Raw genomic sequence first — 14,968 nt, 5'->3', positions numbered from 1 at the left:
CCTCCATTTCAAATGAATATAAATAGTGAATCTTCCCTTATAAATGAATATAAATAGTGAATCTTCCCTTTCAAATGAATAGGAATAGTTGAATATTCCCTTTCAAATAAATAGGAATAGTGAATATTCAGTGAACATTCTATGATTCATCAGCTCACATTTCTTTCTATGGAGGATGTTTTCAGACTGTATTTTCATGAAGCAACTCAAATGGCTTATAACTGCAATCTTGACAAAACAGTCCAGGAACAGAGTGGCATGAGTTTCTTTAATCTGAAGAGTTTCCTTGAGAAGAGTACATTTTATTTGTCATCGAGTCATTATTATTCATGATTGTGTCCCTTGAAATAAATCTTTTTTGTATAGTTCGGAAAGGACTTGCATTCAATCCTTTTAATCCAATTCAGGGTGGCCGTTTTATTGGTGGCTGGCAGAATAATCCCCTTCAAGGATCAGCTGAAATTACACTTGTTGGTGAACATTCAACACCAGAGTTCCCACTCTCTGATGGACCTACTATTGGGAGTAAAGTCATAGGTGAGCTAGCTTTGTTGCAAATGAAGTTATTATGACTTTCACTGTGACATCATTGCACTATATTAGTGTTTTCTTACAACATAGTCTACATAGGTACCACCAATCTGTAGGAAAAATAGTAATATTGCTCTTTGACTAATTAGGGCTGTCAAGCATGCATAACTGTCAAATGCAGCAACAATTTTATGCCCATGCAACTTATTCTATTGGTAGAGGCATTCTTTCAGAAATAATTTTTTTCACAAGTTTGTGACTTTTGAGAGGTGTGGTATTTATTACATTTTAAGAATTTGTTAAAGTGAGATTTGTTATTATAATAAAGCATAGTAACTGCAAATTGTTTGACAGGTTATTGGTATATTTCATCTCTAATGTTGCCCAGATGATGTGATTTTGCATTTTGTCCTTTTATGTGATTAGCGTATAAGGAGATGATTTCATGAGAAGATCATATAATGTAAGAGTGGAAATTCTTATTATTTTTTTTTTAGCAATAGAGTTTAGAACATGAAATGTTAATATTGTCCATCTTTTCAAATTTTCCTGCCCCTTTACAGTAGGTAATATTATCATGTTTGTTTTTAAAATAAACTAATCAGTTCAAAATTATGGCATGAGCAGTTATTAAAGTGAATTATTTTCCAGGTGTGTTTGGAGGCTTAGACCTGCATGGGAAAAATGTCAGTCACACCTGGACCAAATTGAACACCACAGCAAATGTTGGAGACACTCAGATCAAGGTACAGGATGCTGTGGACTGGAAAGTTGGAGACAGCATTGTGATTGCCCCCACAAGCTATAATGCCTGGGAGACTGAAACGTTCCAGATATCTGCCATATCATCCACAACTATCACCCTTTCCAGAGCACTAACTTACAAACATCTAGGTATGTAATAAAAACATTTTATGTATTCTACAAGGATTGTGTAAGAATTACAGAAATAACTTGTGTATTAATATATGCAAGATGAAATTAGTTCTGACTAGCACTTTGTAATGTTATTGAACCAGGTACTATGTATGTTATATGTAATAGACATTTATGGCATGTCAGCACAATAGGGGCTATATAGTGCCCAAAAAAGTAAAGTTTAAAATACACAAAAATAGATGGATGAAAATAATGGAGAAAAAACCCTCTGATTAAATGTAAACATGAATTACAACAAAATTGAACAAATAAAGTTGTTAAAAATTCTTTCAAATGTATATAAAACAAGTTGAAGGTAACATATATAAATTCTTAAAATAGTAGTTCATTTGGAAAGGGTGATCATAATTCATGATTGCATATACAAGTTCTTATATTCCAGCTGTATGATCCATGTCAGAAAGATATACAGGTTGCAGGCTGTTATTAAGGTATAAAGGTAATTGCAGCAGAAAAGATATATTTTTCAAAGATTGTTTTTTCTTGGTAGCTTACATTTACAAAATTGAAATTCTGTACATCTGGTGTAAGGAAATTATGGCAAAGTCAAATGCTGGAGGTATGGTTTTCTTTCAACTGTTTTTAATTTAAGCTTGTTTGAAACTTCCCGATAAAATGCATCATCATATTACAGTTGGAGACATTTGAAAGTTACAGTTTTGATGAAAAATGTTCAATAACACAGACAGCAAAAAAGCCATAATATGCTTCAGTTTAATAATATCTGTTGTGCAGTGTTTTATGGTTTTCATTTTGTACATGATAGCTTTCTCTGAAACACTTCCATCTGGAAAAATCATTGAAATGAGAGCAGAAGTTGGCCTGCTGACAAGGAATATTAAAGTTATTGGGAAGAGTTACGTCAATCTGGATGCTGAATCATTTGGAGCCAGGATTATTGTATCCACCAGAAGTGAAAATGGACTGGCCTTTACTGGTATTTGAGACTTTTATAACTAATTTTATTTATGAGATTATCTGTCTGCATAAAGCATTGACCCAGAACTGCCATTTGTAATTAGACCGGCAGTAATTGTAAACAATAATGGTATTTCATGTGGATGTAAAAATGACTTCAGTCAAAACCCACTTTAAATCAGTAATGAGTTAATGCTGAAAATAATTTGTTAGATAAAACTTTGAATTATCCCTCTTGTTACTCTTAGATTCAGATTTTTAAAGCTGGCATTTCTGTTTCATATCCAGGGATCATGCGGGGCTTCGCCAGTGTCACAAATTGCGATTTTTTTTCTTCCTTATTGTAGACAAAATATACCATCTGGTGATCTTTTTGGCTGTTAAAAATTATTATATAAAGTCTTCGGTTTGGAGTTGAGAAATTCGAAGGCATCATGACAGGAAGCTGCAAACTTGGATATAAAATTGCACTGGAATCTATTGTTAGATAAACAAATTCTTTGTTCATATTGACATTTCCCTAACATGGCATTGTTATATCATAATTTGTTTATGCTGATATCTGGCTTTAGTACTCTGTGCTGTAATATAACCCGAATAGTCATGCTACCTGAATAGCTACCATCGACCACCTCTGAAATTGGGAACAAGAATGACTACAATCAGCCAGACGACGGCATTATTTTCCTCTTTGAATATTGTACCAGAAAAAATAGTTTTGCTTAAACTTAAAAGAAAACTGATTACCTTTGAAGCATTGATTGTTCTGTATATACAAAGCAAATGAAACAAAAAAATTCTGTTTCTGTCAATGTTTAATAATTATTTGATGTTGCCGCAGCAATAACAAATGGGCATTTGTTTGGTCCTTAAAGAGAGCCTTTAGTAATGCATTCACATGAACCTTCATCAAATCAAGCGAAAGACCTTTGATCACATAAGGCAGCAACAAATTTAAATAAAAGCATTGTTACATTTTTATAATGATTGGAACATATTTATTGTGCCTTGAAAGTTTCCTATTTGCAATATAAAAAAAGCTCATGCTTACAATCGCAACCAATGATGGTTTGAAACCCAAATTAAAGTTCCAATATTTTGAAACAATAGATATCTGGCAGTTGAGATAAATGAAGGTGGGACACCTCACAAGAATGTTAAACTTTTTAATTTGTTCACATGTTTTCATTTCCCTATGAATAGTCTCATCCCCTTGGTAGCGTTGGCATCATGGTAGTTGTCTCTGACCAAAATCTAGACCAATTTAAGTACATGTACATGTAGCATATAAAGAACTATACAGCCATGTGCAACAAGGATCATAAATATCAGTTTGAATTGTTTCAGGAAAGGTGTACGTTGACAGTGGGATGTAGATCAATCGAGGACTACCATTTTTATATATACAGTTTGATTGTATTTTCTAACGGGATTTGACTGATGCATGAATTTTCTAACATACAATCAGCTACTCGAATTCATGGATTTTTCATATGCATGTATATTATTTAACACATTGTAGAGTGTACTACACAAATGTAAGTTGTCACTACACAGGTGTATTTCATCCTAGTTGTCTTCATTTAATCAAAATTTTCATTTTTTTTCTGTGTAAATCCTTGTCACTCACAACAGGTCATCTCTAAAATAATTCACTTTCTATGTGTAATTCTTTTTATTTTCTGACCCCCCCCCCCTTAGTTATTTAAACTTCTGCTTATGTCAACAATGTTGCCTTGGTCCCAAGGATGTTGAGATAAACGGATAGTACTGTATTATGAAAATGGCAACATATTTTGATAATTGATGACAACATATTGAGGTTGGTGTTTTTTAGTGACAACTTTTTTCAAGCCAGTTCCATCCCTGATGTCAGTAGGCATCGGTATCTCTGATTGTGTTATTGATAGCTAACCCAGGAAGTGAGTTGTCTTTTTTTTGTATTTAGTCCTTTAGGAAATGCATCCAAGTGTGAACATAGTATAACCAGATATGCCATAGTATGATGCTTTCAAAGATCAGAGTATACACTGTTTGAAAGAACAGCAAGGACCCAGTCCTGCCTTCACATGATGCTCTCAAAATTCTGAGTGTACACTGATTGCATGAATAGCAGATATCCAGATCTCAGAGTGCATAATATATTAGCAGATCTTGGTGTACGCCATTTGCAGTTGAGTATACATTTACTCATATATTTAAGACTTGACACAGTTAAACTGGTGGGGGGTGTGGAGGTTTTTTTATTATATACATTAAACACAAGTGGCTACAAGTTAATTAATATTACAGCTTTTAACAGCAGTAAATACATTTCCAGTTACTATGCATTACCCCAGGACACCAGATTCACAGTCTTAGCTAAATATTCCCTCATCCAGCAGGGAAGAGCAATTATTATGATGTGATAGCTCAGTGGCATGCGCATTTGTCAGATCTTCTTTGCCAGACTGGTCATTGACCAGTAACCAAGTTATGGTCAACTGTTGGGCTTCAAGTGCTGGTTACTGATTACCAGTCACTAGACCACACCTGTCAAGCAGGTGAATACCAGGCTTTAGGAATCTTTCTGAGGACAGGGATTGGGTTGATACCGCACCATTTCTTGTTAATGTCCAATGACAATGTGGATAGGAAGTTGGGTTTTTAATGCCCTTCTGGAGAAGTTATATCAGATCAGCATCCCACCCTTTCCCATGTTCACATTTAATCCCTATTTGATTCAGAGATACCCTTTACCTGGTAATTAGTCTCCCCCTCCCCCTATGGTATTGTGGCTGTCCCTGTCATGGTTTCAAGGTATGGTAGAGTAGTGACAAGCCATGGATCTGTTCAGTCATCTCTTGCCTTGATCAACAAGAAAGGAAGCAGGCTGCCTCTTTACTCCAGGATGATCAAAAAAGAAGCGGCACATCTTTGTGCATAGTATGACATCTAGTAGGGTTAGTCTCATTACCCCTTCCTCCCATGGGCACTTACAGGATGATGCAGACACTAATGTGCTATCTCCCTCTCTGGAAAGGTATGCCAGGGATGATAGTCCTGCCCCACCTTGCAATCTGGTTCTGGAAAAAGATGACATTTCCATTCAGCTGGACTTGAAATGAGTTCGCAGAAGAGCTGGCTGCAGCAGGGTCCCCTGTTCTTTCCCACCTTTTGGTTCAGGTTTTGGAGGAGAAGGTGTGTATATTTAATAAGGTGGTACATGAATTTGCCTTCTTCCCCAGAGTTGTGCCCAAAGCCTTCTAGGGCTGAGGACACTAAGATTCTCTCCAGTCTAGATAGGCTTATGGGGTTTGTCACATTCAGTTCTGCTGCACGAACACTCTGCTGTGGTTCAGGAAGTTTTCCCATTGTGACAGAGCAGTTGGGTTCTTTTTCCTGATTGGATGTTTATGCCTCCAACCTTGACTTGGGCTGGAACCTGGGCTCATCTCCTGGTAAAGACTATGGAGGCCTTTGAGCTTAAGACTTGAACTCTAATATTGATCACCTCCCATGATGATCACTTTCTGACTGCCTTTTTTCAGTCTCATGTCTTTAGTGGCACTTCAACATCTTTTACTATATGAGTTGGTTGAATAGGACAAGTAAAGACGTTTTGAGACTCCTACTTCTCTAAGGTGTGTGTTGGTTAGTTGTAACAAGTTGCATCCTCTCTTGCATCTCCCATCACCCCAGAGGGTGCTTGACTAACCCTCTTTTCAGAGGTTTGATTGGTCATTACAGTCTGTGTTTGGGTCTATTCCACTTTAAAGGTGGGATTCTGGCATCACTCTATCATGACACCAGACAGGACTGCTAGATTCTGTCATTTATAGTGGGTCATATGACCAAAACTTCATTGTTGACTCACATTTACTTTTCTTTCCTAGGAACTGTGAACATGGCTGTAGAGCTAGTTCATGTAGGGATACTTGCACCCACTCCAATTCATGCTTTTAGGAAAGTGAAAACTGAATAAGGACCTGCTGTTTGCTTGGATTCCTCAGCGATCTGTTTTTTTTTTTTTTTTCACAACCTGAATTGCTGGCTACACTGGGCTCAGTTCCTGACTGGAGTCTAGTACTAATATTAGTAACCACAACAAATCAAGTTGAGGCTATGACATCGTAGCTAGACTGGAGTCCTGATTTACTGCCTTGAGTCCCGTCCTCTCTGTATATGGATACGTCAGATTCATGATGGGGTACTCACCAGAAGCCAGAGGTGAAGTTCTTCAGGAACTTTTATGTTGGGACAAAGTGATCTGTAATTTAAACAATCTAAAAGTGCAAGAAGTTTTACTTGCTTGTCAGATGTTATCAACCACATATGGTGTCATTGTATTATGGTCGCCTAGAACAATATTTCAGTCATAAGGTACCTCAGATATTAGGAAGGTACATATATTTCTCCTCTTAACTTGGAAGTTTGGAACTTCCTTCAGTGGGCAGTCTCAGAAGAGCTAACTTGCTGAGTCTGGCAGACAGCCTGTCCAGATGGAGCCATCTGGTCCTTATGAATGGTCTCTACACCAGTTGGTAGCAGAGGCATTTTTAGCTTGGGCAGGGACCATTCGTGGATGTGTTCACTATGAGAATGAACAATAAGCTCACCACTTTTATGCCTCTCCATATCAGAGAGCTTGGGTAATGGACTCCTCTAGTGGGATCATCTTTACTCGTATTTTTACCCACCTTTAAAATAATTCAACAAGTTCTTTACCAAGTAAGGATCACCATGTCCCATCTCATCCTGACAGCCACAGCAGATCATGTAAGTCATACAAATGAAATTTCATATGCATGTTTTTATGCATAAATAGATAACTAACTAGATTCTCAAGTCACTATAGCATTTATTTTTAATTTAATAAGACTTGGCATATTCTTGTTGTGCAAGGTATGGGTGGGACATATATTTTGACAAATGCAAATTGATTGGTTATTTAAGGTTTTTCACTAATCATAAAAGATGAACTACTTTTATTGAGTCTACATTGGCACAAGCTTCTCATAGCTATCACTTTGATATCCTTGTGCATGTCCATACATTGATACAACTGTCCATACATTGATACAACTGATCTCAATGTGAAAAGTTATTTTACTTCCGTAAATAAAGGCAGGCTCTAAAAAATGGGGTTATCCTGTTATTCTGTATCATAAACATAGAGATCAATGCACCTGCTTTGCATTTCCAGGTTTGTTTCCTTGAGCTTGCACATTCAAATAAGAGTGGTTGCCTGGCCATGTTTGCTTTCATTGTTTGTTTCTTCCATCCTAGAGGTCACCATTAGACACCACCTGCATTGTTAAATGCACATAAAGGTTTTGAGCTTGTCCATATAGCCACTGCTACTACTACTATTACTACTACTACTGCTACTACTAATAATAATAATGAAAAATAAATATGATTATAAATTTCCAAATCTTTATTTTTTACAGGTTATGCTCGACTGTCTAATGTGGAATTTGTAAACTCAGGACAGGAAGGCTACTATGAGTTCTATGATGCCCGATTCTCCATTACATATTATGATACTAGAACAGTGTCCAATATCAAGCCATCCTATGTGAAAGGGTGTGCATTCCATGATGGCTTCAGTCCTGCAATAGGGCTCTTTGGAGCCCATGGGATGATTATAGAAAATAATGTCATACATCATACTGTGAAGCATGGTAAGTTTGTTTCATTGTTATTTTTATTTCAAGTGTACAAGCAACTTTAACTAAGAAGATTTTTGCCTTTCTTGAAAATGTCTTAGATTGTGTACAAATTTATTTATGTTAGTATGGGGAAATTGGTCTTTGCTTCATAAAATTCATAGAATTGATTTCAGGACTAATTATACAGTTCTTATTGTCTTAGATAAGTGACACTGTTTCTACTGTTTTAAAGGTGAAAAGAGAAAAACAATTCTTATAAAAATATGAGAAGTCCTTTTTTCACACTAGTTTCAGTAAGTCATCTTTGTTTTTCTTTCAAATATATTACCTGATCACATTAACATTAGGAAATTACTCTTTACTATTTGTAATGTTTTGTGTTTGCATTCTGTTATTAAACCACATGGATTTTGCCCATCTAGCATCTTAAAAGGCATTTGAATCTTCTGAATATGAAGCATGTAGCTTGAAGCATTCATCCAGATTTTGAATTTGTTGAACAATATTTTAGCTGGGATGTTGAGATACCACCCCAACCGTCAATGAAGTTAACTAAAACAGCTTCTATGGTGACAGTCACTTCTGATCCAGTTTAAGCTATGCCCAGAGATTCCACTCAAGCTATTTTGGAATCACATTGTGTATACACATTTCAGAAAGTTCTATCGTCTAGAGTTCAATGAAACTAGGGACATTTTTAACCCATTGTGGCAGGACACTGGATTTATGTCTTTATCCACACTCATGCATGGACTTAGGAACATTGTAGATGGGCATGCAGTATTACCCTCCGACTTTGCCAGGCAGCCCAACCCACATGACACATTTCTTTTGTCATTTACCATCTCAGTTGCCAACTAACTGGTTTAGTCATACAGACAATCAGAGTATGGTTTTGTTGGTCACGAATGTGTCACTTTGGACTGGCTAACAGTGAATTGCTTGACAGTTCCTACAGCAGTGTCATCCTAGTTAAGCAGACCAGACAGACCAATCATATCCATGATACAGTACATGGTGAACTGGTATCACAATCAGGGCAGTCTGGTCCAACCAGCATTCTCCAGGCATTCCACCTCCATGCTAGACATAACTTAGTAGTATATTTGACAGAACCATTTTTATGTATGGTGTGATTTGGTATCATCACTCTGGTACAAATCTCATGCCAATGTTTATCATTTGCATGTACCTAGCCTAGATAAGAATATTACTACCATTAACATTTCTGCTGTACTCTGTGAAAGAATTGGACAGACAAGTGTTTAATGCCACATATGAGTTGGCCAGGATTATCGTGCTGACTTCCACATCTCATGTGATCTTTCACCTAGCCAAGAAGGCCAGAAGTGACCAAGCTTGGAAATCAGTATGCCATGCTTCTAACTTTGTTACTAGGGCTTCTTATCATAAGATGGCAAATGCCTTTATGACCTCTTGTACCTTCAGCTTGATGTACTCATGTAATCTTCTCTTAAACCCCACCATGTGGTGACCCTGCACTCCCTCCCCTTTTGTTCCCCTGGGTATTTTGAAGTCCAGATGAGGAAGGGAGATGGCAGGGGGCACAGGAGTTGCCCCTTCAGCTTTCCATATAAACACCCTAACTATATATGAAGAAGGTGTATCAAAGAAGGGATGATTGTTGACAGAAGGACCACGGGGGTAATTCTTAGCAACAATGGCAACCTTTTGATTGCCAGGCAAGTTATAGGCAGCCATATGCTTCTAACTTCTGCATAAAAGTCAGAAATAAGGGAGAATAAACCTTTGACCAGAGTCTGCAATCAACTGTCAGTCGTCATCCCTCCTAAATGAACCTACTGGCAACCTTAATGTGGGCACCAGACTCCTTCTGTTACCAGACTTGGATGAAACTACTTCCAATAAATGATTGGACCAAGGAAGTAACTTTAGAGAGGTTCCAGATCTCATTCATCCAGACCTCTCCACTTTTTGTCCTACCTATTTGTGGTTGAAATCTCAAGCAATCCCAGGAAGAGGGATGTTGGATATAAGGAAATAGAGTTTTAGTTCATAAAACAAGTATTGTAGATAGTCCACAAACCTGACTCCCTGAGTTTATATTCCAACATTTCTAAAAAATAAAGCAAAAGAAAATGTAGACCCATCATGGAGCAGACTCACTCAGTTTTATTATTGCTCCAAAGTTCAAGAGTCAGCAAGGTCTATCCATCTATGTGACACAATGAATAAGTTGATAATTCCCAACCTGGCACACCAGCTGCGTGGAGAGGGGGGATCTGCTGCATGGACAACAGCTGATTCTCCATACCACCCTGCCCAGGCTTCATAGCTCCACTGGAGAGGACACTCCAGCGTCGTCGTACAGCGTCGGCACAATACGAGAAGTAGCAGTTTACCGGTTCTAAGTCAAAGCTCGATTGGCTTAGAGCTTGGCGCCAGGGGTTACTTCTGACAGTGGGAGAGATCACCAGGTCTCACTGGACAGCTACCACCCGCATCAAGCTGGGCAGCCCCCAGTCAGCATGGTGCTGCCCGCTATGGCCTGCCTGCTTCACTGGGTGCGTGGGGCTTAGAGAACCATCTTGACAAGTGGGCCACAAAACTCCGCACCAGGAAAGACTAAAAGAAGAAATAAGAAAACTCCAACTCTTCGTTTTGCAACCTGGAACATCAGGACCATGTGTCCTGGATTGACCACTGACCTACAGCAGATTGACGATGCACGGAAGACTGCTGCCATTGACAGAGAATTCTCCTGACTCAACATTGACATTGCCTCCCTCCAGGAGACCCGACTGGCTGACAGCGGCACCATCAGGGAAGCCAATTACATATTCTTTTGGCAGGGGAAGCCCTCGGATGAACCTAGGCAGCATGGTGTAGGCTTTGCCATGAAGAACATGCTAATTGCCTTCATTGAACCTCCATCATCAGGTACTGAGAGAATCCTTGCCCTCCGGCTGTCAACATCCTTAGGCCCGGTCAACATCTTCAGCGTGTACGCCCCAACCCTTTGCTCCACCTGCGAGGAGAAAGGCAAGTTTTATGAGGCTCTGGATCAGGCAATATCCAGTATCCCCAACAATGAAAGCCTTTACTTACTAGGAGACTTCAATGCTAGAGTGGGAGCTGACCATGAGGCCTGGTCCACCTGTCTCGGCTTTTACGGAAGGAGCAAGATCAACGAGAATGGTCAGTGACTGCTGGAGATGTGCTGCTCCCACAGCCTGTGTGTGACCAACACTTTCTTCAAATGCAAGGAGATCCACCAGGTGTCGTGGAGACAACCACGTTCACGCCACTGGCACCAGCTAGACCTCGTCATCACCAGGCGTGCAGAACTGGCCAGTGTCCTCCTCACCCGCAGCTACCACAGTACTGATTGTGACACAGACCATTCTCTCATGGTCAGCAAGGTGCGAATATTACCCAAGAAGCTGCACCACGCCAACAAGAAGGGTCACTCACGCATCAACACATGCTGTGCAAGCAACCCAGAGAAAACACAGCAGTTCATCAGCAAACTGATGGAAGCCCTCACCAAAGTGACACCTGATGACACCATTGACTCCAAATGGTCCCATATCCGTGACTCTGTGTACAATTCAGCCATCACAGTTTACGGGAAGAGGGAGCGAAAGAATGTCGACTGGTATGAGGCAAACTGGGAGGAGATGGAGCCCGTGACTGAGGCAAAGAGGAAAGCCCTCCTGGCATACAAGGCTGCACCTAGCCCCAGAACACTACAAGCCCTCAGGATTGCAAGGAACAATGCCCAGAAGACCGCCTGCCGCTGTGTCAACACCTACTGGCTGAATCTTTGCAACAGTATACAGACAGCTGCTGACACCAGGCATACAAGAGGAATGTATGAGGGTATCAAAAAGGCGACAGGCCCCCCCCCCAGCTACAAGACTGCCCCCCTCAAGTCCAAGAAGGGCGAAGTCATCACAGACCAGGGGAAACAAATGCAGCGATGGGTTGAGCACTCTCTCGAGCTATATGCAACCCAAAACAATGTCACTGGAACTGCCCTGGATGCCATTCCAGACCTGCCTGTCATGGAGGAGCTAGACACACAGCCCACCCTGGAAGAGCTCGGAAAAGCCATCAATTGCCGTTCCTGTGGGAAGGCTCCTGGAAGCGACGACATTCCGCCTGATGTCCTCAAGAGCAGAAAACCAGCACTGCTCCAGCCCCTACACACACTCCTCTGCCTTTGCTGGGAACAGGGATACATCCCACAGGACATGCATGACGCCAACATCGTCACTTTGTGCAAAAACAAAGGAGACCGTAGCAACTGCAACAACTATCGGGGCATCTCCCTCCTCAGCATCGTTGGAAAGGCTTTCGCCCGTGTTGCCTTGGCGCGCTTGCAGATCCTAGCCTCCCGCGTCTACCCAGAGTCCCAGTGTGGATTTCGAGCCGGCAGGTCAACTGTAGACATGATCTTCTCACTACGTCAGCTGCAGGAGAAGTGTCGTGAGCGCAGATGCCCCTCTACATTGCCTTCATAGACCTGATGAAGGCGTTTGACCTGGTTAGTCGGAGTGGACTCTTCAGACTCCTGCAGAAGATTGGCTGCCCCCCACGTCTGCTTGCTGTCATCATGTCGTTCCACGAGAACATGCACAGCACAGTGTGCTTCAATGGCGCAACATCTGAAGCATTCCCAGTCATCAGTGGAGTCAAACAAGGCTGTGTCCTTGCGCCGACGCTCTTTGCCATCTTCTTCTCCATGCTTCTCCAGTACGCATTCAAGGACTGCAGTGAGGGAGGGTACATCCATACCAGGGCTGACGGCAAGCTGTTCAACATTGCCCGTCTCCGTGCTAAGACTAAAGTCACAGAGGTACTCATCCGCGAATTGCTCTTCGCCGACGATGCAGCCTTGATGTCACACACGGAAGATGGACTGCAGCAGCTAGTATGCTGCCTCTCTGATGCTTGTAAGGAATTTGGACTGACCATCAGTTTGAAGAAAACGAACGTCATGGCGCAGGGCGCAGACTCCCCTCCCTCTGTCACCATCGATGGGTACAACTTGGAAGTTGTCGAGAACTTCACATACCTCGGGTCTAACATCGCCATCTCACTGTCCATTGATTCTGAGGTGAACGGCAGGATTGCCAAGGCAGCAGCAGTGATGGCCAGACTTAACTAGAGAGTCTGGAACAACCCCAACCTCACAGAGAAGACCAAACTGTGTGTCTGCCAAGCCTGCGTACTCAGCTCACTTCTCTACAGCAGCAAAACATGGACCACCTATGCAAGACACGAGAGGAAACTCAACAGCTTCCACCTGAAATGTCTGCGGTACATTCTGCACATCCAGTGGCAGGACAAAGTACCCAACACAGAGGTTCTAGAACGCACCAACATGAACAGCATGTTCTCCATTCTCAGTGAGAGGCGCCTTCGCTGGCTTGGCCATGTCAAGAGAATGGACCCAGGTCGCATTCCCAAGGACCTGTTATATGGGGAGTTAGCAGAAGGTGCACGACCAACTGGATGACCACATCTGCGCTACAAAGATGTTTGCAAGAAGGATATGAAGACAGCAAACATCAATGTCAATGACTGGGAGAGCTGTGCAAACAACCGTTCCAGCTGGTGTCTAGCTGTCAGGCAGGGAGTTCAAAACACAGAGGAAGAGAGAAGAATGAAACAAGCTGAAAAGAGAACTAGAAAGAAGGATAAACAAAAGCTTACTTTGGAGCTACGCCATCGTCTCCCGTAGATGGACAGATGCCAAGGCCCAACCTGGCAGATGTGTATTATTTCCATGTACCTATTAACATGGTACCATGAAAATATCATCATTTTTGCTTCTGTAGGGTAGTGTACCAATTTTGTACCCTTCCATTGGGCCTCAAACTCTGTCTCAGTCAATCACAAAGACACTGTAAGACGTCCTTGTTCACAGTAACAGCAGTTACATGGGTAATATACTATATTTTAAAAAATGAGGTAAGTTCGGTTCTGATTCATAATATGAACAATTTTCACTACCTAATTTGCAGTTGTGTTACATAATGGTAGTTTATCTAGTAAACTCATAATGAAAAGATTGTAGGTGTCGATACCTTTAAGCAAGCCTGAGTTGGCTTTATTTGCATATTTTTGCTAGAAGCACTTAGCTCCCATTTCCTTGGCTTGATATAGCAAATATTGTGTCAGAAGTGTTGTTAAAAGCCACAAAAACAAAAAGCAGTCTTCAGTGAATAGTCAGTGTGAAGTGGAATCTTGTCCCTTCTCAGTATTTTATTCATCTTGGTATGAAGTTTCTAATTTATAATAACCTAGTTTGTCTTCCTCCTAAATGCATCAGCATTATTGTTTATGCATTGGAGGAGTCTGCAGTGATGTTCATTTCAGTGAGGGAATTTCTTCAACTCCAGTTCCTCAGTACATTGGTGAACCTGCTGTATCTCAGCTGGCTTTACATGTGCTCTTTACAGATGGCCCATTCAATGCAGTGACACCCAACCTGGGATTATTGCACTGGCCCATCCAATACAGTGACACCCAACCTGGGGTTATTGCAATGGCCCATCCAATACAGTGACGTCCATCCTGGAGTTATTGCAATGGCCCATCATATACTTTGACACCCAACCTGGGGTTATTGCAGTGGCCCATCTGATACTGTGACACCCAACCTGGGGTCACTGCAATGGTCCATCTGATACTGTGACACCCAACCTGGGGTCATTGCGATGTCCCATCCAATACAGTGTCACCCAACATGGGGTCATTGCAATGGTCCATCTGATACAGTGACACCCAATCTGGGGTCAGTGCAATGGCCCATCTGATACTTTGACACCCAACCTGGGGTCATTGCGATCACCAGATTATGATCTTGACCCAAATTAAACACTTCCTATTTCAGTGGTAAAACTTTTAGAAACTACACAAATGGAAATCACTGT

General features: G+C 41.0%; 1 protein-coding gene across 1 annotated transcript in view; it reads left to right on the top strand.

Annotated features, from left to right (window-relative positions):
* LOC149808313 (fibrocystin-L-like) overlaps positions 1–14,968 on the top strand; it is a 171,334-nt gene that overhangs the window by 115,832 nt on the left and 40,534 nt on the right. Inside the window, exons 40-43 of the mRNA XM_089966857.1 lie at positions 408–537; positions 1,183–1,425; positions 2,237–2,407; positions 7,821–8,054. Coding sequence (XP_089822983.1) covers positions 408–537; positions 1,183–1,425; positions 2,237–2,407; positions 7,821–8,054 — 778 coding nt within the window. The remainder of the gene's footprint in view (positions 1–407; positions 538–1,182; positions 1,426–2,236; positions 2,408–7,820; positions 8,055–14,968) is intronic.

This window comes from Sinohyriopsis cumingii, chromosome 1, assembly GCF_028554795.1.
Source record: "Sinohyriopsis cumingii isolate HCF-2022 chromosome 1, ASM2855479v2, whole genome shotgun sequence".
NCBI lineage: Eukaryota > Metazoa > Mollusca > Bivalvia > Unionida > Unionidae > Sinohyriopsis > Sinohyriopsis cumingii.
This window is presented reverse-complemented; position numbering and strand designations above follow the sequence as displayed.